This window comes from Labeo rohita, chromosome 3, assembly GCF_022985175.1.
Source record: "Labeo rohita strain BAU-BD-2019 chromosome 3, IGBB_LRoh.1.0, whole genome shotgun sequence".
Classification (NCBI taxonomy): domain Eukaryota; kingdom Metazoa; phylum Chordata; class Actinopteri; order Cypriniformes; family Cyprinidae; genus Labeo; species Labeo rohita.
In genome coordinates this window covers 43,213,303-43,238,977 of record NC_066871.1, presented here as the reverse complement: position 1 = coordinate 43,238,977, position 25,675 = coordinate 43,213,303, and the positions used below count along the sequence as shown (strand labels likewise).

The following is a 25,675-nucleotide window of genomic DNA, read 5'->3' as shown; positions in this document are numbered from 1 at the left end:
TGAATTAATTTGAGGAAGGTATTCAGCTTGAGTGTTTTGCACACGGTGCCCTGTACAAGTGCATCTCAAAAAAAAGAATATCAATAAAAAGTTCATTTTTTATTCTAACTTATTTTAAAAACTGAAACTTTCATATATTCTAGATTCATTACATGTAACGTAAAATATTTCTAAAGTTTTAATTTTGGTGATTAGAGCTTACAGCTCAAGAAAGTCAAAAATCCAGTATCCCAAAAGAAAAGTTTTTTAAAGTATATTGATTTCTGCACTCAATTGGTCGGCAGCACATATTACAGCAAATGACTTGCTCCTGTCACAAATTACAGCATCAGTAAAGTGTGACATGTAAGCGATCAGCCTGTGGCACTGCTGAGGCACAATTAAGCCTTCAGATCATCTGTATATTGTTGGATTGACTGTTTCTCATCTTTCTCTTGAAAATATCCCATAGAATCTCAATGGGGTTCAGGTCAGGTATTTTGGCTGGCCAATAAAGCACAGTAATATCATGGTCAGCAAACCACTTGGAAGTGGTTTTGGCACTGTGGGCAGATGCTAAAGTCCTGCTGGAAAAGGAAATCAGCATCTCCATAAAGCTTGTCAGCAGATGGAAGCATAAAGTGCTCCAAAATCTCCCGCTTTGACTTTGGACTTGATAAATACACAGTGGACCAACACCAGCAGACATCACAGCACCCCAAATCATTAGTGACCTCAGAAACTTCACACTGGACTTCAAGCAGCTTGGATTCTGTGCCTCTAGAATCTTCCTCCAGACTCTGGGATCATGATTTCAACATGAAATGCAAAATTTAATTTTATCTAAAAAGAGGACTTTGGACCACTGAGCAACAGTTATGTCATATTTTATGACAATGGATTCTGAAGGAGATGAATATAAATGAAATGCATACTCCATACTCCTCTCACATTCCTACTGTGTTCTGCTCAACTATTATAGCTACTGATTTAGCACAACTGATCTCTTCTGCAAGCTTCTTCCAACTGCATCTGTTCCAACTGCATAATAGCATAAAAACATACTTACTCATTAGTTCCTAATTCTGTTAATTATCCGCCATTGATAGAAATTTTTCATCATTTATAAGACAAAACTTCCCCGCTATTCACAAAATTTTCCCACTTTCCGTGTTTTCACTGGTGTACGCTAGGGGGTGCTATTACACATCTTTTGAAAAGTCTTAAGTCTGGATCAAAGCATGGCGAAGAAACACAATCATCAAACGTTAATCATTATATAAATGAAAACCTATCATTACCAAATGAAATGGTGGGGAAAGAGTTAAAGACAGAAAGGGAACAAACAGAAGACTTGGCCTGATGCCATACTCTACAGAATGAGGTGATCCTTATGCTTGTCATCAGGATAATAGAGGATTCCCACAGAGAACGATCTACATTTACCTGCATGTCTTAAAGCAATTTACCAATGAGGAACATCACAAGCAATTTGTCACAAGAAAATGTTCAGTACACCACGCCAAGTTATAAGTACACATGTATTAATACACAAACTACAGCAGAAATGAAATGCAGAAATTTATTTTTAGATGCTTTTTAGCATAATGTTTTCACATACAGGTGTTACAATTAGTTGTCTAAAACAACCTGTTTGGTTTAGTAATGTCTAGGGATGAAAATATGGGCCTCTTTTGTGGAGGTTTTTTTTTTTTTAGAAAATTGTGCCTGATGACATTATAGTTATGAAAAGACTGACTGATACACATCGTTTTCTTTCACTGTCCATTTTCATGTTCCTCTACAGTCAACCTGACCAGTTCTTTTCCCTGTGTGGTCAAATCAGTTTCCTTCTTTCCAGCCCGTTGCTTATTGGTGAGAGGAAGGTTTGTGTCTGGATTACACAGTTGAAGCCAACGCTGTTGAGACACACAAACACAGTTGGCACTGAAGTGGCTTATATAGACTAATTTGTTAGTTTTGTAGTTTTGCGTTGGCTAAATAGTTAGTTAAACATTCACATGCCTGTCTAGAAGAGATCTAAGAAGCTCTTTAAAGATACATTTTCATCCTCACCTGTTTCAGGCTTCCTTTCCCAGCTAACAGTCGGCCCATCGCCCATCCAGGCACCAGCAGAATGGAGGACAAGGCCATTAACCAGCCTAGTGCATACGCCCAGTCCGGGTACACGTACCAACGGTTAAAAGTCAGGGGTTGGTACTCCATCACAGAAAAGATAAAAGCCACCTGAGAGTGAACCAAAAAGAAAGAGAAGTGATGAGAAAGAAAAAGGATTGTGGATGTGGTAAAGAAATGCTTTAACTAAATAATATCCGTTAAAATACTGATCGAAGCATCAGTGAAACTCAAACAGATGAAAGAAATGCAGATGACACTCACCAGGAATCCGAGAGGTGTTAGGTATTTCCAGCACAGCATAATTAAGCAGTTCGGTCGTGAGGATGTCATGTCTTCAATGGCGTCAAACATTTTCTTGGCTCCTGTGGTTAGAAAACAACATAAAAATCGTTAGCTGTCCAAAACTGCCATTGTATTCTGTTGGCTTTTTATGTTAAGGTAAATTTGGGAGCCTGTGTGCATGACTCACCGAAGATCCAACCCATGGCCAGAGACTCAAATACACACAGAATCAGAAGACAGGCTCCACTGCAGGCATAGTTGTCAAATAACTGGAATACGTACATCCCGCCCTGAAGGTGCAAGACCCGAGCCCACGATTAGGGTGACCATACGTGTTATTTTGTTCATTGTACTTTCTCACACTCAAATGCATTGTTCTCTAACCTCCGTAACCAAGAAGATTTGCCCCACGAAGCAAGAGAGACAGAAAAACAGGAGGAAAAGTTCTCGTCGTCCCGATCTGCGCAGCACATTGGGGAACATGTCCGTCACTGACGTAATGATAGATTCCATTGCAACAAACTTTAAAGCAAAGCACAACAAGAGCATGTGAGAACTGTGAATGCAATAGAAGATAAAATATCTTGGTTTATGCTTTTTAGAAGAAAGAAAATGCATACAGGTTTAGAAAATTTATGTAAGGGTGAATAAATTAAATGAAATGTGCCTACAGTCAAGTCTAAATTAAAAGGGTTATGACATTTTTTTATGTTCTTTGAGTTTACTTACAATGTTAATCAAGTTTTTATTGCACACACATACACATAAAAAATTATGAATAAAAAATATAAATATGTGGAAAAATAATTTTCAACCCTCATTCTGACCGTCTAAAAATGACCTGTTTTAAGGGGCATGTCCTTTAAGACTTCTCAGTGATCAACCACTGTTATGATTGGCTAACGTCACATATGAAATGCCCCTCACTACTGAATGTGAATGTTTTGACAACATGATAAAAACGGTCATTTCCAGACAATGCATTATGAAATCATTTACTTACAGTTTCATCTTTCAACAAACGTTTCTTTGTGAACTCTTCATGACACTGTGCCTTGACAAACAAAACAAAAACATGTTCCGAAGTCTGAACAATCATCTGATGACATGATTCAACTAAACTATCATCCTGTTCCTTACTCTGCGATCCTTCTGTTAGCTGTACAAAGACGCGAATGTGCTGTTTAACCCAAACATATCAACAAAATGTTTTTTCACTTCATTTGTACTACTGAGAGACTCAAGCACATGGACTGTGTCAGAAAGCGAATGCACATCTGTATACTGTATCCAGTGTAGACAAGATAGCGGCAGTGATTGTAATTTTGATTTGCTATTGATGCGACGCCACACTAACATTCAGCGTATTCAAGTGATCAGCCAATAAGCTACTGAAAGCCAGTGGACAGGGCCTATGGTGAGAAGATATCTATTCGTCGATGTTTTGCTCTGAAGGCAGTGTTTATGCAAATGTTTGTGCCCAGGTGAAGTTACATTGCACCTCAGATCTTTCATGTCATGACCCCTTTAAAGACTTAGACTTAGATATATGTTAAACTGAATACCAAATATAATTTCAGATTTTTCAGTTCAAGGTAATACAGCTTATGTGCAAGTGTGAGTTGAAGCTCACATGTGTGTCTATCCCCAGCAAAATAATCATGATGAAGAAACAAACAGCCCACAGCTGAGGGAAAGGCATCATGGCTACAGCCTGTGGATAAGCTATGAACGCTAGTCCTGGACCTGAAAGAGAGAGCTCTTATGTTGAGCACTGCTTTATGAAATTCTCTGATCATTTTTCACCTGGTTTTTAATGTTGCAGTACCTGATTCTGCCACCTCATCAATGGGGACGCCCTGTTGGTGGGCCATGAAGCCCAACACTGAGAACACGGCAAAACCAGCCACCAGACTGGTGCCACTGTTCAGAAGGCAAAGCCAAAAGCAGTCCCTGATAGACATAGATAATATAAACATATGCACACACAACCAACTCATTTACTGTCTGCCATCTGCTGGCTGAGGGTCACAGGAAGCAGTATACAACTTTTTCCAAGAATATCCTACTGTACACAACACAACATATAGTTAAAGGAGAAGTCCACTTCCAGAACAAAAATGTACATATAATGTACTCACCCCCTTGTCATCTAAGATGTTCATGTCTTTCTTTCTTCAGCCGTAAAGATTGTTCTCCATATAATGGACTGATATAGTGCCCCGAGTTTGAATTTCCAAAATGCAGTTTAAATGCAGCTTCAAACGATCCAAAATGTGGTTCTAAACGATCCCAGCTGAGGAAGAAGGGTCTTATCTAGCAAAACAATCAGTTATTTTCAATTACTGTTTTATTTTTTAAAAAAAATACAATTTAAATACTTTTTAATCTCAAATGCTCGTCTTGTCTTACTCTCCCTGAACTGTATACTGGCAGTATTCTGGCTCAAGACAGTTAGGGTATGTTGAAAAACTCCAATCATATTTTCTCCCTCAACTTCAAAAATCATTTTAAAATCATCCTACATCACTGCAGAAGTACTGACCCAGTCTTTGCAAAGTGAACATGCAAAGAAGATCAAACACCCTCAACAATAAAAGGTAAAACAGCAATATAAGGTGATTTTGAAATTGATGGGAGTTTTTCGACATACCCTAACTGTCATGAACCGGAACAAAAAAACAGTTCAGGCAGACTGAGACAAGATGAGCATTTGTTAAAAAGTATCAACTGTATTATTTTTATGAACATAACCGATCATTTCACTAGATAAGACCCATCTTCCTCAACTGGGATTGTTTACAACTGCATTTGGGATCGTTTGAAGCCGCATTTAAACTGCATTTTGGAAGTTCAAAATGGAAGAAAAATCCTGAAACGTTTTCCTCAAAAAACATAATTTCTTTATGGCTGAAGAAAGAAAGACATGAACATCTTGGATGACAAATGGTGAGTACATTATCTGTAAAGTGTTGTTCTGGAAGTGGACTTCTCCTTTAATGCTTAATTGTTGACTCATTTGTTAGCCTATTCTTAGGTACTCTCATTTCATTAAAGTACCAATACTAACCTGTAGCAGTTGTTGCTGTATCTGTTGTAACTGCTCAATACGGTGACAGTGCCAACAGACAAACTGTAGGAGAATACAATCTGAGATGCGGCCTCCATCCAAACCTACACAAACAGAACACATTAATTTTCAATATAATAATACTGTTTCATTTTTTTGAAAACTTGTTTCTCCTGTGTTTCTCCTCACATAAAAAAAAAAAAAAATAAACTCTTTATTTTTGAAAATTAATAATGTTTGTGTTTACATGAAAAAGTGGCTGCAGAAGCTGTAATTGCAATTTGAAATACGTCAATTTTGCAAAAACTCCCATATATCACAAAAAAAGTTTTACGCTCACATTAGGCGTTTTTTTTCAAGCAATTAAAAAAAAGAAATATTTCACAAAACTGCAATGGAAATGGCTTTTTCACATTTACAGGTCACCTTGTGTACATAAAAGTCACATGATCATTCTTTAATGTACTATAACCTCAAAAAAACACCTGTGGCAGCTTACACAAACATTTACTACACAATGCTTAAATAAGGGGCTTGGATTTAAGCATGGATAACCCCTTATTTACACTGCACATATCTGCGGAGCTGATCACAGCCACTCTAGTCAATGCTTGTGTTTATATCAGGGACGTTTTTCAGTTTCAGAAGCGTCCCAGAAGTGACACTTTCTGTAAAGATTTATGCCTATATCTCCTATGATGAAAAAATGAATGGCTAGTGCAGTGGCTGTAAAACGTTTTCACCAGTTTCAACTTAAAAACGTAAAGGGGTCATTGGATGCTTTTTCCATAAGTTGTTATGATTTTTTATGGTCTTAATGAAAAGTCTATAACATGCTTTGGTTAAAATTTCTCAAGGGTAGTGTAAAAAACACCCTTTTTACCTTGTCAAAATCAGGTCTGCAAAAATCATCCTGTTCTGGTCAATGTTGCCCTAAATGTTAATGAGCTCTGCTCACCCCGCCCCTCCATTCTATCAATGGAGTGATTCATTCATTAATTTTACCCGCATTTAGGCATGTTTAGCCGCATTTAATTGTGTTTAGCCATGGAACTTGCTAACTAGCACGTTATTAGGAAAGGCAATTGTAAAGATTCATAAAAAACCTTATACTCACGTCTACTGTAAGTGAATGATTCGTGCAAACAAAGACGCATGTATGTAGATCAGGAGGCGCATTACCTTCACAAACAAAAATCATCCAATGCGTCTTCAGCAGCTCAGATGTCAGGAGTAAATGATGACTACTTTGTTTATTATTACATCCAAAAACAAAACACCTCAATCGCTTAGGTGCCATTCTTGTCTACGTCCCTGTTCCAGCATCGAAACAATGGTGATCAGACTGTTACGCCTCATTCAGGGCGGGACTAAGGTAAGACAGCCAGTCAATCAACTATCGTGGGAGCGGCCTCTGTCGGTGTGACGTCACACAGACAAGATGCTGAGAATGGCTTGATTTGAAAAAGGGGATATTATTTTTACAGATTAAATAAAAACCACTAGGTGGATTTTTATCATTATAAGGTGTATGTGTACACACACTGCCAACACACATTTATGTTTAAACAACATGTAAAAGTGAACTTTGCATCCAATGGCCCCTTTAACTTCAGCAGCTGACTTAAATTTTAAAGTAAACTTAAAACTACAAGTCAAGTCAACTCGCTACAATAAAATTAGTTCAGATTAATTGTACTTTTTAAGTTAATTTAACTTACAATTTTAAGGCAGCTGCTGAACTTAAGTTGATAAAAAAAAAAAAAACTTTATACACTGTACCACCATATATTGTCATGACTTTTCGTGAGAGGGAAAAAAACGCTTCAGTCGCCATTCATAAATTATCGCAAAAGTTTTGTGCAACTCTGTAATGGAAACACACCTGGTGTTACCTACAGTTTTGGGGAAAGTTTCTTTTAAAAGTGATGGATTACAATGTTGCATTACACCATAAAAATAACAAATTGTGTTACTTAGTTATGTTTAATGAAAAGTAATGCATTATGTCACTTTTGCGTTACTTTTTGTCACCTAGGCTGAGCTTGCTTATTTGTTTTTAATAACAAATATATATATTACTTATCTGAAAAAGTAAATTGGATATTTGTTGTAAAAATTAAAAGTATGCGTTATTTTACTAGTTACTTGAAAAATTAATCTGATTACATAACTTGCATTACTTGTAATGTTTAACCCCTAACACTGGTTACCTGTAAGTCAGCAAGATGAGCTGGTTGAGGGTACAGGTAAAACACAACCCCCTCCAGAGCTCCAGGAAGAGTCAAACCACGAACCAGCAAGACCAGCAACATCACATAAGGAAATGTAGCTGTGAAATACACCACCTACAGGTAGAACACAAGAAAGGTTCATACTAATTTGATGTCAACAAATGAAACCATTTTTTGTTTTCCTTCTAGCACACTGTTAAAAGATAACAGTGGAAAATGATTCATTGGCATTATTTGGAAAATAACAGACACAAAAAAGTCTCACTCTTACACACCTTGCCTGTAGATCTGACTCCTTTCCAGATGCAGAAATAACATACGATCCACATCACAATGAGACACAGAAGAATCTCCCAGTTTATGTTACCGACCTCCTCAATACCCCCAGAGAGAGCCAGCACTCTGCGTCTATATAATTTGACATGAGACATACAGACAAAAAAGTTAGACTCATTAGGTTGCATGTGTACACATTTAAGGCCAAATTTACAAAATGGGTCAAATTACAGCGCAATTCCATAAAAGCGCAATTGGGTGGGGCAAATTTTGCTTGTGATTTACTGATAATGCAAAAATTAAAGAACACAGACACAGCCAGATGATTTCCATAATGACCAGCACAATCTTCCAAGAGCAATGCAAATTAACGCCTGCTTTAGGACATGCTTTTTTTGGGTGTTAAATAATGGTGCAAATACCAGTATTTTACTACCACAAATATTGGTAAATCACGTTGCGTGATTCACTTTAATACTCCTCCCATAAATTTGGCGTCTGAAAGGGAAACTCCTACAAATGCATATTCAGTAAGGTCAGGCGCAAAAATAACTGTGTCCACATCTTTTCAGCACTAATTCTTCACTGCGCATATTTAGTAAATACTGACAGTACTATTTTAACACAAAAAGACGGCTTGTGCTGGCACAGGCTGTTAGTAAATCTGGTCCTTATTTTCTATTTTCATAAGAACACTTGTATATGGTTATTAGTAGAAATGATCATATAATTTGTGTTTACTCCCAGAACTCGGTAGCTGCAGGCGTTGAGTTAATCCGTGTTGTCCAGTTGAGAGTCAGATTCTTTGCAGCAAGATTTACACAGTTGTCTACGACAAAGGAAAAAAAAGAAACCTTTTTACTACAGAGTGTTTTTTTTTTTTTTTTTTTTTTTTTTTTTTTAGATGTAATGTGAGATTTGTTTAATTTATATGAGGGTCACATTATCACCTGTGTTCCATGGGTTATCACAGCTGGCCCATGGAAGTTGGGAACTGAAAGAGAAGATGAGGTAGAAAAGCGCCCAGGCCAGAATGACGATGTAATACATGCAGCCGTAAACCTGAATGACCTGCCCTGCATAGCCGATACCTGACATGCAGTAAAAGCACATGTTGTTAGATGTTAAAGTTCCTTTTAGGAAGCAGTTTTGCTGATTTATGACTCACCTTCAGCCAGTGGACAAAAACGACGCCAGCATGTAATGCCTCCTTCCTGTGTGTACTGTCCCATTGCTGACTCTAGCAGGAACAGAGGCACCCCACAAGTAGCCCCAAACAGCAGGTAGGGTATCAGGAATGCACCTGAGAGCACACCAGTGCAATAATATATTATTAAAGTACCACTGATAGACTGTGCTGTTAAATACATACAACACAATACAATGACAGTTTTGGTTTTTGTTATACATATAATGAAATCTGGAAAACAAAAGCCCAACACTTTGTGTATTTAGGCTGCCTCATACCTCCTCCATACTTGTAGCAGAGGTAAGGAAACCTCCACACGTTACCCAGTCCAACCACATATCCCGCCACAGCTAAAATAAACTCTACTTTACTCTCCCAGTAGCCTCTCTCTTCTATCTGTCCTTTCATTGTCTTCATACCGTCACACTGTTTTCACCAGTTCTGTCTGTTCCTGCTCTCTGGACGGCTGTAATTCTACAGCAGACGAACTGAATTCTGACAAAGGCATAATTTGAGAAACAAATAAGTCACTGGGAGAGTCTAAAACTGACAAAATTCATTGTTAATATGATGTTTTTTGCACGCTTCAGGTAAAATATGTAATTCGAAGAAATTCATTTAATTAAAACCTACAGCCTCTAGCATGCATTCATTTATTAAGCTGCTGCTGCTGATTAATATTTATTAGGAGGAGCTTGAGCAACAAACTTTGGTACTCACATCTGTTCCAGTTCAGGTCCTCTATAGGTGCTACGTTGATTTGTCACTGTTTTACTCAAGATACCTTCAAGAACTAACAAATATGAGCATAAATTGTGCATATGCATGCCATATGGTTAGCATACACACATCTGTAGAATTTTCATTGGCAAAATGAAGCAAAAAACAAACAATGCTGACAACACATTGTTACTAAAATGTAACTCACAATGTTAACTTGTTTATTGAATTGTTGTATAAAATAAATCACGGTAACACTTTATTTTAAGGTGTCCATAATACAGAGTAATTACCTAATTGAGTACTTAGTAGTAGCCGTTGTACTTACATGAAACAAATGTACTTACCATGTAACTAAGTTATGGAACAGCCTGTAGTTACAGTTTGTAATTATGTAGATGTAATAGGCAGTTAATGTTACACATATGTAACAGGCCGAGTCTGTTACACAGCTACTTGAACACTTAAGTACAATCTTGATACACATTATTTTAAGTAGCTTATCCCTGTGTAATACTCTATAATTTTAATGTAATTAGAAAGGCATTACATGTATTTAAGCTGTGTACTGGTGGGTTAAATCAAACTAAGGTGCCGCTGGATAAGGTTTACATTGTAGATGCACATGAAGTACACTTAAGTACAATCTTGACACACTTTATTTTAAGTAGCTTATGTCTGTGTACTTACATTTTAATTACATTGTATAAAGTGTGCAACACTTTATACAGACTCGGTCTGTTACATATGTGTAACAGTGGCTGCCACTGCTTACAAACTGTATTTACAGGCTGTTCCATAACTTAGTTACATGGAAAGTACATTTTGTTTCATGTAAGTACAACAGCTACTACTAAGTACTTAATTAGGTAACTACTCTGTATTATGACACCTTAAAATAAAGTGTTACCTAAATCACATTGCACGATGCAATCGTGCTGATATTTGGGAAAAAAAACAGCATTACATGATATAAATACAAGGCAAAAGCTCACTGGGGCAAAAACACCTGTGTATCTTTAATTTTGGGGGCATATATCATGCGGTAAAAGCAAAGTGAGAGACTCACTACTGTCAGCTCAAACATAGTTAAAACATTAATTCCGATAACATCATAGACCATACATATTGCACAACCAATGCAAATAAAGAACAAGCTTACACAACCCCAACACATAATTTTTCCAAAGATTATTTAAATTATATAAATCAAATACACGCCCCACACCTCTGGTGTTTCGTGCAAATGTCACGTAAACAACTTCATAACATTTACATTTACGTTTATCCATTTAGTATTTGTTTTTATCCAAAGCAACTTACATATGAGGAATACAGCAAGCGATTCATCACATTTGGAGTGGCAGGGAAGATGAGAAGCTCAGTCTTTGCAAGGTTGAGCAGCAGGTGATATTCATCCATTCCGAGATGTCCACCAGGCCGTCTGAGATCCGTGCAGCTACCGTTGGGTCATCTGGTAAAAGTGTAAAAGTGTAGGATAGATTGCTTGGAAAAGGTGTGAGAGGATTGGGTTTAGATCAGAGATCTGATATCTGATTCAAGTTACTAGTAGATGGCAGTCATGCACTGACTAGTGCGATTTGCCAATAAAAAGAAAGAAGTGGGTCACAATGTAGGCACAGTACTGTCACTGATTAATTGATGAAATCAGATTTCTTCAAATGTCAATCAAAATGCTTCTAATAAAGAAATATAATAGCAACTGAAAAACAAATATGTTACTATTAAGTTGTTTTAGTAACATCACATATAATGCACAGAAACAAATATCTTTATCTATATCTATAAAATAACATGAAAATATTGTCTATAATTAAATGAAATAAATGTTTTAAAAGCAAAATGACATTAGTTTCGAATGCTGCTGTCTCGCTCCTTACGATCGCTGAACTGTCGGTTGAGCAGCAAGATCACAGCACATCTCAATTCTCACAAGAATGCGTTCTGTGTTCTTGTGTCCTTCTGAGTTCATTCTTTCAAGGTAGCCTGGCAAGACTGGTCGAGCTCTTGGAATTGAGAAACCTGGAATTGTGTTTCCCTTCTGCTTTGTCAGTTGTTGAATGTCATGGGGTCGTTCTGCTAGTGTTTTGTTTCCCCTTGTTTTGGTTCATTGTTCGTTCTTGTTTTGACATTAAACTGCCTGCATTTAGACATTCCCTGCCAGCTTGTTTCATCCACCAGCACACAACAGATCAACTGACCGTCACCATGTATCTAACATGTGAAACTTATTCTCCTGCGCCAGGGTGAGCGTTCCTTCGAGGACCACACCTGTGAATTTTTGGACTTGGCTTATCGAACCCATTTTCCAGATCTCTTTTTATTATTATGGACTCAATGAACATCTTAAATCACAACTCTCCATATATGGTCCTTGAGGGAGTTTTTGTGATTGACCGCTCAGCCATCTTCTGAACATTTTTTTGGGTGGGGGGAGCTATGCTCCTCAGGCTCTGGCAGATTGTGTTATCTGCCAGCACAATCTCGGATGAATCGCTTGGACCCATCTCGGGGTGGATGAGACTAGCATCCAGTGTTGTAGACCCTCTATTGGTGTCGGTCCGGGCAGACGCCACTCCAGAGTTTCTCAATGACATGGTTGCCACTCCAGAATCTCGTCACGACATGGCAGCAACCTCAGAGACTTGTCAAGACACTGCCACCATAATGGAGACTTCAGCCTTGACGGACACCACACTACACATCTGAGGCTACAAGGGTGATCCCTAGGCGTTTGAGGCCGGTTTCCAGATTGGCGGACCCACCAATGATGTCAGTGCGGGTGGCTGGCAGCCCGGCGTCCTCAGTGCTCTCAAGCCCAGCGTCTGGCATCCTTACCTCTCTCAAGTCCGGCGCCCTCAGCGGTACCTGACTTAGAGGTTGTTCCTTTGTTCACAGTGCTTCCTTGATGGTGTTTATGTGTTTGGGCCATAAAACCTCCCGAGAGGGCGGCAACCACTGCAGAACCTCCTGTGGAGGTGGCGACAATCCCTGAGCTCTCTGCCTTTCCTGTCACAGAGATGAAGGCCATTTCTGAGCTCTACGCCCGTCCTGTCACAGCCAAGGAGGCCGTCTCTGAGCTGTCTGCCTGTCCTGTTATGGCTGCAGAGGCCGTTGTTAACCTCTCTGTACTCTCTATTGCAGTCCCACCTGATCTAGTGTGGTGGTCACCTGCCTCGCCAGCTCCACATTGGTGGACATCAGCCCAGCCTGAGCCATCTTGGTGATCTCTTGCACCATCAGCTCCACTGAAGTGATTCTTAGCTCCATCAGCTCCACCGTGGGGATTTTTGGCCCCGTCTGCTCTGCTGTGGTGGTCAGCTGCTCCACCGTGAGGATCTTCGGTCTCATCTGCTCTGCTGTGGTGATCTTCATTTCTGTCCTGGCCTCCCACTCAGACAGTTAAGGCTAGAAGGGAGAAAGCTGTGGCCACTGGGCATGCTCTCCTCAATGTAGCATTATTTTTATATTATTGTAAGGTCTAGGTTTAGGGTTGGGGTAGGTGTATAAGTTGATAAAACACAGTCTAATAGGTAGAAAGTTAAATTTCACTGTTAGTTTCTGGTCGAAGCTGTTTCCCTTTTAGCCACATTTCCCTTTTAGCCTTTTAGCCACCCATGTCATTTGCTCCATTGGATCAAACCCACTCCTTGTTAGTTCCCATAGCCACTCATTGGTTCCTTTTGTTCTCCTCTGTATAAATAGCTTTTGTGTTTCCCTTGTGATATATCAGTTGTTGAATGTTATGGTGGTGCTCTGCTCGTGGTTTTGTTCCTTGTTTCCTCGTGTTTTGGTTCATTGCTTTTTTTTTGTTTTGATGTTAAACTGCCTGCATTCCCTGCCTGCTTGATTCCAAAACACCTTTGTGGTAATCAGATAAAGCTAACAGATCTGTGGTAAACAGATCTATTTTGATTAAAAAAAAAAAAAACTCTACATTTAACTTTCTTCTGAAGATTGATTATGTGAAATGTTAAAGAGCTATAAACCCTGCTGAAAAAAATGGAAACTGTAATGGATCCTGTGAGTTTCCACTGCACTGGTAATTACATTTTCATCCCATCCAAAGATAAAACGTCTTTATTACCTTGTTCTTTTCCAAACCACATTACTTTAGTTTTTGTGCTATTTAGAACTAAATTCATTATAAAGTCATATAAAGTCAATATACGTTCTGTCTGTATTTCCCACAAAAATAATAAAACAATAATAAATCATTCAATGTTAGATAAATGCAATAAATTAATCAGAGGTAACTTATAGCCTTGAGTGAGGAATTGTGGTACATCAGCTTTTCTGTATCAAGACGAAGAAGTATACACAGTTATAAAGATAAATATTATGTAAAGTTATTAGGTATTTTCTTAAATGTATGTATATATAATATATATGTATGTATGTATATATAATCTTCCCTGAGTCTCGAACTTTGTTTCATATATAGGCTATAAACATTTTCCTTAAACCATCCTGCCATCCATGATCAAGTGTTTGAACAAAGTAAGAGAATCATAAATTGCATAAATTACATCTAAAATTACGCCAAATATTATTTTATATCATAATTGGCAAAGAGTTGACAGCTATAAGAACGTTTTGAAAACTTGCTGTATGTCATTTAGTGTAAAATCACTCACATTAGACATGCTGAAGTCCATCACTGATTTACTTCAGGGGCGCAGAATCTCAGCTGAAAACTCAAAAGTTTGCGTCGCATCTGTAAAAGAAAACGAAACTTCTGACCTACACGTGTGTAAGTCCTTGTGCCTATACATATGCAAATCACTCACGTGACGTTAGTGTATTTCGCGCTGCATTAATGTAAGCATTAGGAGTAATCCATCTTCTTGTGACGTATATTTAGACTCCAAACATTGTATAATATAATACATACGTAATCTCATAATCTAGTTTCTAAATTAAAAAAAAATAATAATAATAATTAGGCTATTTCAAAATAGTTTTGATGAGGATTCCTAAATATGATGATGATTAGTAAAGTTTACAGAAATTAAAAGACAATCGTCACGGTAATTCATACCATTTATTTTTACAGACAGAAACAAACCAAATAAAAACAGTATTAAAGTTACTGTTTGGAATATTATTTTATATTTATATTAATTATATTATTCTATATTTTTGTTGTTGATCATCTTTATGGTCAGCAGCTGCTGCTTTTTGTGTATTCACAATTATGATTTGTTCTTACAGGAACTGCTTGAACTTTTTCCTGCGCTTCTGGTCAGACAATAAAGACAGAAACAGGTTTTAGCTTCAGACCGTAACACTAACTGCACCTGTGGATACAGGTTTCTTCCAGTGTTTATGCTTGTGAAAATAAATAAATAAACAAACAATCATAATGAAACCTCCACGTCCAGGTATGAAATTTAATTCTAAATATAAATATGAGTGTGAGATACAACATTTAATGATAAGTGCAGTAGTTTAATTAAGAATTTAAGAAGTGTATGAGCTCTAGTAACATCAGAGTGTTACACTTTAATTTTTGCCGCAGAACCGTATCAAATCGGTTGATTCGGAAAAAAATCGGAAAAACATCTGAAATCAACAGCCTTATTAACAATAATTAATAATTCTTAATAATTAGTAATCGATATTACTGTTATCAACACTCCAGGACTGTTTGATACTGAACTTACTAATGAGGAGATCCAGAGAGAAATCACCAGCTGCATCTCCATGATCCTGCCTGGACCACATGTGTTTCTCTTACTGATTCCACTGGGATGATTCACTAAAGAGGGGGAAACATCAGTGAAGATCATCCAAGAGATGTTTTGGTGAAAACTCTTTAATGTACACCATGGTGCTCTTCATCTGATTTTCTGAATATTGAAATGTTTCTTGGAAAACCTGGATCTGTGATCAGAAACCTGACTGAAGCAAGTGGAGACAGATTCCATGTGTTGAATAATAATCAGACTGGAGACCGAACACAGGTGTCTGATCTACTGGAGAAGATTGACAACATGGTGAAAGCAAACGGAGGGAGTTTCTAATGTAAGATTTTCAGACAGATGGAAAGAGAAAAACTAAGAACAACAGATGAAGATCCTGATGGAGAGAATCAGAGAAAGAAAAGAAGAAAAAGAGGAAGAAGAGAAAGAGAAAATGAAAATAATGATGGAGGAAGAAAGACAGAATCAGGAAAAAGACAGAAAGAGAAGAGGAGACGAACAATATAAAAAAAGAGAGGAAGAAAGAGAGAGACAAGGACAACTTGAAGATTTAGAAAAGAAACTGAAAGAAGAAAGAAACAAAAGACGTTCGAAGAGAAACTAAAACTAAAAAGAGCAACATGAAAATGAACTAAAAAGCAGACGAGCAGAGTGGAGAGAGAAATATAAAAGAGAGAAAGAGGAGTTAAAAAAATAATTGATCTGAAACTGGTGCTTCATCACGGGTGAGTACATGTTTATCTGTTAGGATTAGGACCTTCACACATGAAAATTTTCTGAAGCAAATTAATAATAAAATCAATCATATTTCTATAATACAATAATATAATCAACATCACTGTTCAATTATAAATTCTTTGTTCTGTTTGAATAGTTGAGAATTCTGTTGGTCTAGTAATTAAATGCATAATCCACGGTATTTGTAACTCAAAAGGTCCTGAAAACTGAAAAATATGTATATGAATTGAGAGCATTTACTCATACCTGGCAACATGTGGGATCCAAAATACGGGAAAACGGAAGGGGGCGGAGCCAAAAGGATCAACTATATTATTATTATTAGTGTAGGCTAATGTGTGTGTTTAGAGTTTTATAATTCATTATCTTCTTGTCTTTATATTTAAAAAGCAAATTATTGAAAAATGCAAATTAATTCTCTGCCAGGAATATAGCCGTTTCCACCTTACTTTGAAACTTGCAGCGCTGATATTTCAAAACCATAGCCTTTTGAGATGTACGCTTTATCTCAGTTTACATGCGTTTCATACAAGATCTGGCAACTGGACAACCTTGGAATATGTTGCGAATGTAGGAAACATAATATATGCCCAGTGGGATTTTTATAGAAGGATTAAAAATACGTGAGAAATACGGGAAAAAAAAAAAAAAAAAAAAAAAAAAAATATATATATATATATATATATATATATATATTTAAAACGGGATGATAGCGACATTTACTTGAGATTCTTGAGACATGGTGCTTACTAAACACAGTTATAAAACATATTAGTCAGTTGCAACATGTATATAATTAAGAGCATAAAACCACTTCTTGTTTTTTTCTCATTTTCTCTTAGATGAGCAGTGGTTCCGCATCCAAGGGAACCTACCAAAAGATGGTGTAGTGACTCATTTCTACAACATTCAGCCAGGTATTAAAAGAAATCTAAAAATAACCATGAAAAATGGCAGTGTTGTTTCCACCGAAGAATGTACATATGGACTTGAGTCCATATGAGAGTATAATGAATTTTTGTTTAGTAATATAATAGTATGTATTGTTATTATATAATATCTGTTTTGTTACCAGATCGATTGTTTTTGTAGTGAAATGGATTATATGATAATCAGACAAGATTTTAAAACAATTTCATGTCCACATAATTAAAATCTGTGTAATAAGTGGTATGAATGTACATTATCTATAAATGTCTATCTCCACACAAAGCTGCTTAATAGGAACTTTTTTTTTTCTTGGAAGCTTTGCATTTATTGAGTTAATGAAATATTTAAACTCCCAATATTTAAAACATTTGGTGTCTAATTATTTTCTTCTGTGGAAAAAGGCTGTGTAATTGGTACAATAATGTACATTTGTTATCCCAAAATAAACCTCCACTTTTTGTCAGAGTCAAGTCAAGTCATCTTTATTTACATACCACCAATACAGAATTGTGACAAAGTGGCTTTACAGTATTGAATAGGAAATAGTACATCAGCAATGCAAAAGGGCAACAATAAACACTCAATTTTCAGGTAAAGGCAGTTAATCAAATACAATAAAATAAAATACAATATCGTGTGAAGAAAAAGTGTCCCCAACTAAGCAAGCCAGAGGCGACAGCGGCAAGGAACCAAAACTCCATCGGTGACAAATGGAGAAAAAACCCTTGGGAGAAACCAGGCTCAGTCGGGGGGCAGTTCTCCTCTGGCCAGACACAGAGGACTCATCTGGTTCCCGTGGTCTTGTGCCGACGGCCGTCTAGGTGACGAGGTCTTTACTGGGGATCCGTCTCTGGGGCTCATCTAGTTGATGTGGACTCCGCTGACATTCAGGGCCGTAGAGGTCGTCTCTAGGTGCTCATCCACCGTCTGGGCTGGGCACAGACTGGATCCGGGGGACTGCAGTGACCATCTGATCTGGATACGGACTGGATCTGGTGGTTAAGGTGACCTCGGAATAAGAAAGAAACAGACTAATATTAGCGTAGATGCCATTCTTCTGACGATGCACTGAGTACATCGGGTGTTATGGGAAGTGTTCCCGGTTCCGGTTGACCTAATTAATGCAGCCTAACAATCCTTTAACGGATTTGAATTATATATGTTGATGTGTTATGTGTCAGCAAGGTTAAAGAGATGGGTCTTTAATCTAGATTTAAACTAAAATCAAGAGTAAAATCAAATTGTACAATTCAAAAAAGGTATTTTTTGCAGCAAAGAAAAGTACTTTTATTTTTAAACGAATAAATATATTCTTTCATTTTGTAACATCACTTCTGATTCTGTATAGTGTGTGTCTGTAAGTTCCTTCCTTATTATGAGAAATCTATCTGAACTTACATAAGGCTTCTGTTCCATTAAGCTGGTTTGCTGGCTAGTTTACATAGAGTTTGTACCAACTCTGGGTTTTTGGTATCATGAAAGTGGTTTGGTTTAGCAGTGTATCACCATAGTAACTTCACGCTTCACAGCTAACCTACTCCAGGGCACTGGTGCAGTACATGGCCTCTTCATTTCTTTCTTCTTACAATACACAACATACAAACAAAAGTACAAGCTAAATAAATAAATACAGACCACTTAATTCAAACAAGGCAGGAGGTGGATGGATCAGCCAAGAGAAACTTCTAGTGCAAGCGTACAACACTCATGTCACACATTACATTACGTTTGTGTAATACAGCCATCAAACAGATCAACCAATAGTGCTATAACTGTGACACACCACACCCTATAGCTGAGATATGGTCTGAATTGTTACAAGGCCCATCCTAGCAGCCAAAACACACAAACTAAAGTAAAACACAAATCTCTTTGTTTCAGTAACCAGTAAGAGCTACTATGTCAGTAATGCACTGACAATTTGCCAATAAAAAGAAAGAAGTGGGTCTCACCTTGTTGCAAGCACAATGTTGTCATTGATAAACTGATGAAATCACATTTCTTCAAATGTCAATCAAAACACTTCTAATGAAAACATATGATTGCAACTGAAAAACAAATGTGTTACTAATAAGTAAAATAAAATGCACAGAAACAAATATCAGTGGGTTTATGCATATTTTATTCAGTATCAGAATTTCAGTAGTTGACCTGAACATCAGTAACATTTCCAGATTGTTGGTACCAATTTTGGTACAATAACAAAAACTATCAACTGGTGCATGGATGACATAAAAACCTGTACGACTAATTCACTATGGGATTCCTCAAGACTTTCCAATGAAGTTTTTCAATTTATGACCATTGTATTTATTGTAATAAGTCACTACATAGGAAAATTTGGAGTATGAGCGTGTACAGTTTGTGCTGTACATTGTATTACGTTTACTCATAAAGTAAATAAACCCATAGGAAAACCTTGACAAATTATAGTAAAATTAGCCGTTCCTGCACCACTTCATTAAAACTAATAATTAAATGACTTAATTATTAATGACAATAGTAATTATTACTAAACTATATATTAAAACAGCAGTATTCAAATATTTTTAAATTAAGTAAACATTCCTTTAAAAGGACCAGTGAAAAAAAATATGAAGAACAAAGAAACACATTATGTAAAACAAGTATTGAGTCTATTAGGGTGCTTGGTTTGACCCTTTGACCCTTGGTCCAAATTCGGTTGACCCACATGCATCTATTTATCATGACTTCAATGCAAAGGGTTCAAGAGAACACTTGAGTCAATTTCTTCAACAAAAAATGAGGAAAGCAAGCAAGTAAACACACAGATACACAGTTTGACCACTTCATCATTAATGGCTCACCTCAATGACATATTACGATCACATTCACATCACATGCAAACCGTAATGTTCGCATGAGCCGTACCCCAGACCATCCTTTTTAGGCAGACACAGGTACAGTTTGCAGGTGCACACCTGAGTTCAGAAAACAACGTTCATATTATTAAACCAAACCCAGATGCACAAAAAAAAAGTGCTAGTGTGAAATCCCTCTTAGTCTGCATTTACACTCCAAGATATGATGCATAGACCTATTTTGACTTACAGTATCAGATTTTTTTTGTCCTGTTCATTGCTATGGTTATCATTATTTCAGGATTCACAAGTGTGTAAAAGAATACCTCAGGCATTTTGAGCAATGTTACGCGGATTCTGACTTGACTGATTGGCACGTGTGATGGCCCATTTCGTTCACACACTCATTAGACCATGTCCATGACTGGCTGCAATGCTCAGTGCTTCAAAACCTTGTAAATAGGAACACTGGATTCTTCTCAGTGCTCACACAATTACTGAATGCACCGGTTCATTTGACAGTAGTCGAAGTGGGTCAGTGGGTACTGAACTGACCTGGTACATTTTACAATGTCAGTACCGACTTGGTACTGAATCACCAATACTTTTAACAATACTAGTCACAACAGACAGCAAGTCCACTGTAAACCTCAGAAAACGTCAACAGATTCGAACCAGTTCTTTGTATCAGCAACTGGTCTCCTGGCTCCTAGTGACAGTTACTTGAACCAGCTCATTTGGCACCTTGCACCCTAAAACTAAGTTTGCTTTTGTAAACCAGCTTGACCAGTTACTCACTGCAGATTGGCTCAAAAGAATAATTTTTTTAAGAATCAGAAATCACTAGCATGTGGTGTCAGCTCTGCCCCATAGGAGTCTCTTTGAGACAATATCAGAAGAATGAAAGTGGATAAAGGTCTGTGGGAGACCAGATTTCATGGAGTCCACTTTGGCCTTTAATGCTACAGTTTGGTCCATTTGTTAGGGGGTCACAACTCTTCTATCAGATGCAATTAACTGGTACAATTTTCAAATCATTACACCAGAAGAACGGAAAGACAGTGTCAGTGAAGGTGGTTGTGAATGTGTGTAGATGTGTGTTAGTTACAAGATCAGAGAATGACAATGTTCCTCTGTCATAGTCCAGATACACTCTCACCCTGTCTAGCCTCTGTTTAACAGGAAAACCAAACCGCTCATCCAATCCGTACTGCACCCACCAGACCTTATTGTTAAAGAAATCAGGTCCCTTCCTTTGGTTTGATGCTGTAGTTACTCCAAGACTCCAGTACAAACTCTCTTTAACCTCCACATCCCAGCAATGTGTTCCTGAGTTAAAACCCTCTGAACCCAAAACACAAGAATACTCATCAAATCTCTCTGGATTATCAGGAAATGGTTGACTGATCAAGTTCCATCTCAGACTGGTCAGATCATCAGACAGGACGAGATGTGGCTGAGCCGTGTTTGGGTCCAGAATCACAGGAGCTGATGACACACAATCAACAGGTTCTTTTATTCACACATAACTCTATGCATCATTTCCAGTGTCTGTGTAAGAGCACATATGTTCTCCAGACTCACTGTTTTGGACGATGTCCTGCATCTTCTTCCAGACTCTGAACGGCAGGTTGCCCAAGTAACGTGGCACATGAATCAAAGCTCCAGAAGGCGTCTGTGGATCCGGCTGTGAGATCTGGACTCTGGAAGAACATTCAGGAGTCAGAACTGCAGTGGATTTGGATCAGAAGCAGAGAGACCAGAGACACCAGCAGATCACTCACCTTTCCATTGAGACTGGAAACTTCTGCAGAAAGAAACACACCATTGATCATCAACAACTCAATCAATCATCAGTCAATCCATGATCTGAATCAGACCTTTATAAAGCAGACATCACTGGCTTTCATCATCTCCTCCATGTTTTTTATTGTGAGTGAAAGAGTTGACATGTGTCTGTTGATCTGCTCCAGCTTCTCCTTCATCATCTGCTTCTTCTGCTCCTCTTCCTCCCTCAGTGCAGTGATTGTAGCTTCTTCTTCATCTCTGAGAAACTGATGAAGCTTCTCAAACTGCTGTTTAATCTGATGCTCTGTGTGCTCAGCTTGAGACTGAAATCAAATCACATTCAATGAAATCATCTCTAAAAGTGTCTAAATGTCGATTCGTTAACTACGTTCTGAACTACTAGTACTGTAGTAGATGTTCTGTCTCTGTAGGTGAAAATACATATAAACCCCATCAGCCTCTTTTCCCAAAACAACATTATATATAACATGTCTTATAGGCTGTAATACACTACACAACTTTTGCCCAATAGTTGCTGAAAGTCAAACCCAGCCTGCATATTAGAGTTGACTGATTCCACATTAAATCGTTTCAGTTTATGAATCCATGTAGTTGGAGAATATCAATCACGTTTGATATTTTGAGCCGATTTTTAATGCATATTATTTTCATTTGTCTCAGACAGGTTTTCTCTGTGTAGTATCAGCAATAAGTGTATGATGCCTAGCGTTTTAAAATCTGTTCAGATTTTAAGATGTTTAAGTCATGTAGTATATCCAGCGTTACGTTCAGCTGTTATGTTTTCACATATCATGTGAATTTTATGTCAGTCAATAAAGCATTTTAATTTTCGGACAATTTGGGAACCATGTATAAGTGAAAATGCAGAATTTCAAATTAAACTGAATTATTGGCTGGTGGTGCTTAATATGTTATTGGTCATAAAAAACAAACAAACAAACAAACAAACAAAAAAATACATGAAAATAAAAATCTTAATAAGGTTTAAGATTAAAAATTCATAGATAGTGAAATGTATTTTTAAATCCGTTTAACAGCACTAGATTACATCAAATGGCTGCCTGCATTTGCCTAAAATGATTGGCTGAAAGCGCAGTGTGAAAGGTGAGAACTAGCCAATGGAATCACTACTTGCACTTTGAGTTTTCTAGTCAATACAGGAAAATATGATCAGACAACAAATTCGGCTTTTCTCATCAAATTAAATGTCAAAAGAATCAGTCCTCACCTTGATGTGTTTAACTGTTCTCTCAAATTCTCCTTTAATGTTTTCTTTGTGTTGAAGTTTCTCCCGTAAGGACTTTAGTGCTGTATTGAGCTCCTCCTAGAATTGAAAGTGAAAATCTAAAACGGAATCTATGTTCATGGAATACTTACTGTATTAAGAGCAAATGATACAGGAACATTCATACATTATGTTTATTTAACGTTATATTTCCTACCTTATATGGAGAAACCGCCTCACCGATGGGTCTGAATGTGTGATTGTCGTGTTTCTCCGAGTCTCTACACACTAAACACACAGGCTGTTTGTCCTCCAGACAGAAGAGTTTGAGTTTCTCACTGTGTAAACTGCAGAGCTCCTCAGATGCTGAGGCAAGGTTCTCATTTCTCCCCTTTAGGAACGACTCGCACAAGTTTTGTAACGCAAGATTACGCGTAGGTTCTTGTCCTGACCGTTCCCTACAGACGGGACACTCCCGAGTTTTCTTGATTTTCCAGAAATGTTGAAGACAGTCTTTACAGAAACTGTGACTACATGTTAAAATAACAGGAACACTAAAAATATCACGACACACGGGACAGCTATAATCATATTCAGCTGGTGAATCCATTTTTACCGTTTGAGATCCGGCTAACCTTTACTTTCACTTTCTGATTGATGGCTTCAGACATAATAACGAGAATGAGCACAAACAATCTAAGCTTCGCTTTCATTTTTTAAACAATGGTTTTATAGGTGAATAATCACGTGAATCACAAAGATCTGCCGTCTACTGAACAAACTTCTCAAAAATCCTTCTTAAAGCATTTTTCTTCTTTTACCACTGATCGAAGATGTGTATTTTTGCCTTTGCCCAACATGACAGTCAGTTTGATAGGAAAACAGAAATAATGGGAGTAAGTGTTGTAAGAGGGTGGAGTTTTTGATTAATTTTGATTTTGTTGTGCAGTGAATAGGTGTTTGTGGATGCGAGCAGCACTTACAGAGACGTCAAACCAATTTCACCATGATTTTAATATAACTCCGATTGGATTTGTCTAAAAGTAGAAAGTCATATACACCTAGGATGCCATGAGGTTAAGTAAATCATGGGCTAATATTCATTTTTGGATGAACCAACCCTTTAAATATACTTTGGAGGTTTTCCGAAACCTTTTTCTGGAGTTGGGTCTGCTGAAACTTTCAATAAAGGTTCAATAATGAAAAAAATACCTTATATATATATATATATATATATATATATATATATATATATATATATATATATATATATATATTATTTTCCATCGTCCATGTGTTGTATAATTGTAAAAATGCATTTTGGTTGGGTGTTGTTGTTTTTAATGTCAGGTTTTAATTGTACTCAGCCTCAGGCCATTTAATTTTTGTAAGGTCAAGTAATTTTTGATGATTTTTTTTTTTCTTTCCAAGTCTGTATATCCACAGTTCAGTGGCTAAAATTTAAATTTATTTAACATGTTGTCATTTGCAAAGTATACCAGGTTAAACTATAGTTAAAGAGATCACTTAAAAATGAAAATTATATCATTAATTACTCACCCTCATGTTGTTCCAAACCACTAAGACCTTTATTCATATTCAGAACACAAATAAAGAGATTTTTGATTGAATTTGAGATCTCTCTGGCCCTCGATAGGACCCTTGCTGTCTATGGAGGATCAGAAAGCTCTTGGATTTCATCAGAAATATATTTGTGTTCTGATGATGAATCTGAGGTCTTATGGTTTTGGAACAACATGAGGGTGAGTAATTAATGACAGAATTTTTTTTTTTTTTTTTTGTGAACTAACCCTTTAATGACATGTTTTTATCTTTGGTCTAATGTGGCAAGTAACGGTTATCGCCCAAAAATGTTATTTTTAATGAATTTTGTATGTTTGTAAGTGTCCACAGTTCAGTGGCTAAAATTTATGTAACAAGTTGTCGTTTGCAAAGTATGGTTGAATTGCAGTTATGGTCAAATATGGCAAATAAAAGTTTAATTAAAATACTGTGTTTTGTTTGTCATTTAATTTTGTTACATTTATTGTAAAATACAATAGTAAATACAATTAAAAATATATAAGTAAAAAAAAAGTAAATATAGGATATTTGTATATACAAAATACAAATCAAATCAATTTTTTGTTTCGGATTTACTATTGAATTACTATTGCATTGCATAAAGATTTTAATTATATTTACTCAATTTTATTTAAAAGCTTAATTAATCGAATTAGTTGAATCTACTTAATTTTTTTAGTTACATTTACTTGATTCTTAAAGTTTTAAGTATTTTTTCAATGATTTCACAACTTTTAAATTTACTTAATATTTTTCAGTGTAAAAATGTTTCAGCAAAAAAACTGAGTAGATCATAGTAAAAGTTTTTTACAGTGATAACTCTAGTAACGATGTTTTTGTTTTTTTGTAGTAAAACTGTGGTTCATTTTCATAAGCCAAAATAGATTAAGTGGGGGAAAACAGTTTAGAAAATATTAATCATTAGTCATGGTCAGTGACCAACTTAAAAGGG

The 25,675-nt window shown here is 36.8% G+C and overlaps 2 protein-coding genes across 6 annotated transcripts; both read right to left on the bottom strand.

Annotated features, from left to right (window-relative positions):
* Positions 1 to 1,547: 1,547 nt before the first annotated feature.
* Positions 1,548 to 15,961, bottom strand: LOC127162863 (sodium- and chloride-dependent GABA transporter 2). Of its 5 annotated transcripts, none has more exons than XM_051105757.1 (19): positions 15,791 to 15,959; positions 15,577 to 15,671; positions 14,548 to 14,627; positions 11,213 to 11,363; positions 9,890 to 9,962; positions 9,448 to 9,664; positions 9,149 to 9,283; positions 8,931 to 9,071; positions 8,722 to 8,809; positions 7,980 to 8,112; positions 7,684 to 7,818; positions 5,471 to 5,574; positions 4,229 to 4,353; positions 4,034 to 4,146; positions 2,785 to 2,922; positions 2,588 to 2,690; positions 2,380 to 2,480; positions 2,056 to 2,226; positions 1,548 to 1,898 (listed from the first exon to the last, which is right to left on the bottom strand). In XM_051105757.1, exons 6-19 carry the CDS (start codon positions 9,584 to 9,586, stop codon positions 1,758 to 1,760), a joined length of 1,767 nt encoding a protein of 588 aa, XP_050961714.1. In that variant the 5' UTR covers positions 9,587 to 9,664; positions 9,890 to 9,962; positions 11,213 to 11,363; positions 14,548 to 14,627; positions 15,577 to 15,671; positions 15,791 to 15,959; the 3' UTR covers positions 1,548 to 1,757. The 5 variants fall into 5 exon arrangements, with proteins under 5 accessions (XP_050961714.1, XP_050961717.1, XP_050961718.1 ...); XM_051105760.1 differs by having other exon boundaries at positions 9,890 to 9,953; XM_051105761.1 differs by lacking the exons at positions 9,448 to 9,664; positions 9,890 to 9,962 and having other exon boundaries at positions 15,791 to 15,961.
* Positions 15,962 to 17,759: 1,798 nt separating this feature from the next.
* LOC127162878 (zinc-binding protein A33) lies at positions 17,760 to 23,953 on the bottom strand. Its single transcript, XM_051105795.1, has 6 exons — positions 23,357 to 23,953; positions 23,143 to 23,238; positions 21,986 to 22,216; positions 21,890 to 21,912; positions 21,690 to 21,808; positions 17,760 to 21,593 (listed from the first exon to the last, which is right to left on the bottom strand). The coding sequence occupies exons 1-6, from the start codon at positions 23,747 to 23,749 to the stop codon at positions 21,109 to 21,111; spliced, it is 1,347 nt and encodes a 448-aa protein (XP_050961752.1). The 5' UTR covers positions 23,750 to 23,953; the 3' UTR covers positions 17,760 to 21,108.
* Positions 23,954 to 25,675: the final 1,722 nt, after the last annotated feature.

Bases quoted from the DNA above. Each gene is read 5' to 3' on its own strand.
- LOC127162878 (XM_051105795.1), bottom strand. From the start codon at position 23,749: ATGGATTCACCAGCTGAATATGATTATAGCTGTCCCGTGTGTCGTGAT. The intron at 23,239-23,356 runs GTAGGAAATATA...TTTCAATTCTAG, and splicing joins AGGCGGTTTCTCCATATAAG to GAGGAGCTCAATACAGCACT. The intron at 21,913-21,985 runs GTCTGATTCAGA...TTCTTTCTGCAG, and splicing joins GTGATGTCTGCTTTATAAAG to AAGTTTCCAGTCTCAATGGA.
- LOC127162863 (XM_051105757.1), bottom strand. From the start codon at position 9,586: ATGAAGACAATGAAAGGACAGATAGAAGAGAGAGGCTACTGGGAGAGT. The intron at 9,284-9,447 runs GTATGAGGCAGC...GTGTGCTCTCAG, and splicing joins CTGCTACAAGTATGGAGGAG to GTGCATTCCTGATACCCTAC. The intron at 4,354-5,470 runs GTTAGTATTGGT...TATGTCTATCAG, and splicing joins TACAGCAACAACTGCTACAG to GGACTGCTTTTGGCTTTGCC.